Here is a 3,434-nt window from a genome sequence, read left to right as displayed (position 1 = left end):
TGCCATTATTAACCTTCATTTCCCACATCAAAACAAATCCCCTTTTTCTTTATGCTCATTAAAGTTAAACATGACAATTTTTTAGTAGTATTAGATTAGACAAAAAATACCATTAATAACTCACTCATTTAATGGTGGAATTTGACCATGTTTAATATTCTAAATATAGGAATGAATTATGATTGGTCAACCCTATGAGCATCCAAACTTGTAGAATAAATAATAATCAACAGTATTATGAATTTTAACGCTTGAATTGATATCATTAGCTGTAAAAATGTTAGCTCTTTTATACAAGTTTTGTTTATCTGCAGCATATTTGTAGTTAAGTCAATTGACTCTTTTACGGAAAGTTTGGTTTTGCTTGAACTCAAATTTTTATTGATATAGATCTATGATAAACTAATACTAATTGTTATATTTATTTGAACAGAAGAAAAAAAAAATGGAAAAACACTTTCTCGCTTAGAGCTTTTTCTTGAATCCAGAAAGAGAAAGCAAGGCAAAGAAATTGATCCAATATCACAAGAAGCCATTGTAATACTTTTTACATATGTTTTATTTATTTGTTATGTATTTTATGCTATATTTTGATTTTTTTAATATCAATAAATATAAATATCTCTATAGGAAAAGTTTCAGCAACTAAAGAAATAACGAGAAGAAGGACAAATTTCACTGGATGATGATGCTATGTTTGCTGATGTACTTGGGCCGGAAAAAAATGGTTATGTTCGTGCTTATGGTCCTGGAAAAAATGTCACGGAATATTTTGGTGCTAGACCTACAAAGATAGAACTACTTAAACAACTTGATACTTCAAGAAGAGAAGCAAACGAGCGTGTCCAACAAATTCAAAAAGAAGCAAGTGAACAAGTAAATGATGTTAAGAAGCAAATGGATGAGAAACTTGCAGAGATGAATAGAATATGGGAGCAGAAATTCAAGATGCTTTTGGAGAAAAACAATAATATTGCATCAGTAAGTGATTAAAAACTAAGTCTCATTTTTTTTCTAATATAAGAATTTTTGTAAGCTATATAACTAGTACGAACCTTATCTATTTTATATAATTTTGTTATTAATATTTTGAAATAAAATTTTATACAGCCTATGGAGGATTCCCAAGATGATGAAATTGGAGGATGATTTGCAGTATATTTGAAGTTTTGGATTTTGAAGCAGCCAGCAACCTTATAATACTACTTTTAAAAAATTTAGATATTAATATTAGTGTTAGTATGATATTATAATTTCAAGTATTTTTAGTGTGATTGGTTTATAACTTAAATTAGTTTATTTTGGATATTAGTTATTTTGGATTAAATTTATTGTTATTTTATAATTGTCATTCTGATTGAGTCTTAATATTAATATATAATTATTTTATAAATTTAAATTTTAGCTAAATTTTTTATATAAATTTTACCAAAATTATTAATAGATAAATAACATATGTAATAGTAAATTATAATATAATCCCATTAAATAATAATAAATTAAATAAATATTACATTTTAGCTACAAATAATTAATAGTAGCCGTATGTACTATATTTAGAATAGCTTCTAATTTAATAATTTTGTGGCTTTATTCAATAGTTATAAAATAAAATTAAGTGTAACAATTATACTAGAACTTGTCACTTTCTTATTTTTGTGGTTATAAATTTTATTCTTGCATTATAATTATTTAAATGTGGCTAATAGTAAATATTTTTTGTCATACAATTAAGTTTATGGCTAAATTTAGATATGTTAGCCATAAAATTAAATTTGTAACTATACATAAGTTTAAATTGCCACATTATTATTTTTGTAACATAATCATAGCAAAATCACTTACAAAAAAAAGTTGTTGTGGCAAAAAGAAAATGTGATTACAAATATTCCATTCGTGGCTAATAACTAGCCACAATATTTATTTTTAATGGCAATATTTTTGCTTCATTTAAATAAAAAGTGTGACTATAAATATTTATTTTAGCCACAACACAGGTAAATCCTGTAACTAAACTTTAGTTACGCCACTTCTAGCTACGGCATGTCACGGGAAAAATATGTTGTGGCAAAAGCATCTAGCCACCAAAATTCTATTTTTAGCTACAATTTATTTTGTGACAAGATATGGATAATGTTGTAGTGGATGGCAAGGTTCACTTTAAAGTGCAAAAAGGTACGGGAATGGTTTAAGTGTTATGTGGACCCAAGACTAGACGGCATGACATGGGAGGAATTTGCAAATGAGTTTGCTGGATGGGCTTTTCCAGACAGTTCCAGAGAACTGAAGATGATTGAGTTTGAGCAGCTGAGGCAAACAGAACACATGAGTGTAGAGGAGTACACAGATAAATTCTTGGAGCTATTGCCTTTTTCAGGGCAAGCTCTAGATACAGATTCGAAGAAAGCCAAGAGATATGTCATGAAACTGCATTCTAGGTACTCCTCTTTGATTCAGTCAGTTGAGAGGGAAAGTTTCTACACTGTGGTGGATATGGCTCGAAGGATGGTGGCTAGTGCTATAATTGAGGGGTCAGTAAAGCAGTCAGTGACCCAGTCCCCAGGTAGAGGAGGGCCAGGTCCCTCTTCTCAGAGCTCAGGTAGCAAGAGGTGGAGTAACACCACTAAGAAGCCGAAGAAGAATAAGTTCTGGAGTAAGTTGAAATCCGGTCTGGGATTAGGCGGTGGCTCGAGCTCAGGCTCAGATGGTACAGAATGCCTAAGGTGTGGGAAGCCACACAAGGGAGTGTGTCGGGTTGGGACTAATGCATGCTTCAGATGTGGACAGGAGGGACACATGGCTCGGGAGTGTCCTAGAGCACCTTTTATGGGCCAGCCCCAGCAGACAGGTTCTGGTAGTGTGGCACAGCCAGCAGCTCCAGCCACAACTCAGGGCAGTGGCAGAGGTAGAGGGAGAGGGGCAGCCTCTTCTTCTGGTTCCCGAGGTGAAGGTCCATCAGCTCCAGCCAGAATCTTCACCATGACACAGCAGGAAGCTAACACATCCAACACCGTGGTGTCAGGTAATCTCATCATTGGGTGTTCTGATGTGTATGCATTAATGGACCCGGGTGCATCTCATTCTTTTATTGCTCCGAGAGCCGTTGAGAGGTTGGGTCTGATGGTCTCTGGGTTAGAGTGCCCCCTATGGGTCAGTGGACCCAAGTGTGACCCGTCAGTGGCAGAGTCAGTCTGCCAGTATAGTCCAGTTTTTGTTGAGGGAAGATGCTTCTCCGCCGACCTTGTGGTTCTAGATTTGACAGACTTTGACGTCATTCTAGGGATGGATTGGCTATCTACCCATGGTGCTACCTTGGACTGCAGAGACAAGGTAGTCAGGTTCAGAGATCAAAACGGGTCAGAGGTCGTCTTTAGAGGAGACAAGAGGGGTACACCTAGAGGTCTGATATCAGCTCTTCAGGCTCGTAGGTTGCT

At 34.7% G+C, this 3,434-nt stretch overlaps 1 protein-coding gene across 1 annotated transcript; it reads left to right on the top strand.

Annotated features, from left to right (window-relative positions):
- The first annotated feature begins 225 nt into the window (after positions 1-225).
- LOC110614288 lies at positions 226-1,194 on the top strand. The gene is made up of 3 exons (XM_043956369.1): positions 226-537; positions 631-981; positions 1,111-1,194. The coding sequence occupies exons 2-3, from the start codon at positions 694-696 to the stop codon at positions 1,147-1,149; spliced, it is 327 nt and encodes a 108-aa protein (XP_043812304.1). The 5' UTR covers positions 226-537; positions 631-693; the 3' UTR covers positions 1,150-1,194.
- The last annotated feature ends 2,240 nt before the right edge of the window (positions 1,195-3,434 follow it).

Source organism: Manihot esculenta, chromosome 5, assembly GCF_001659605.2.
Source record: "Manihot esculenta cultivar AM560-2 chromosome 5, M.esculenta_v8, whole genome shotgun sequence".
NCBI lineage: Eukaryota > Viridiplantae > Streptophyta > Magnoliopsida > Malpighiales > Euphorbiaceae > Manihot > Manihot esculenta.
This window is presented reverse-complemented; position numbering and strand designations above follow the sequence as displayed.

Excerpts from the sequence above, each read along its gene's own strand:
- LOC110614288 (XM_043956369.1), top strand. The coding sequence starts at position 694 with ATGTTTGCTGATGTACTTGGGCCGGAAAAAAATGGTTATGTTCGTGCT. Across the intron at positions 982-1,110 it reads AAAACAATAATATTGCATCA|CCTATGGAGGATTCCCAAGA; the intron begins GTAAGTGATTAA and ends AATTTTATACAG.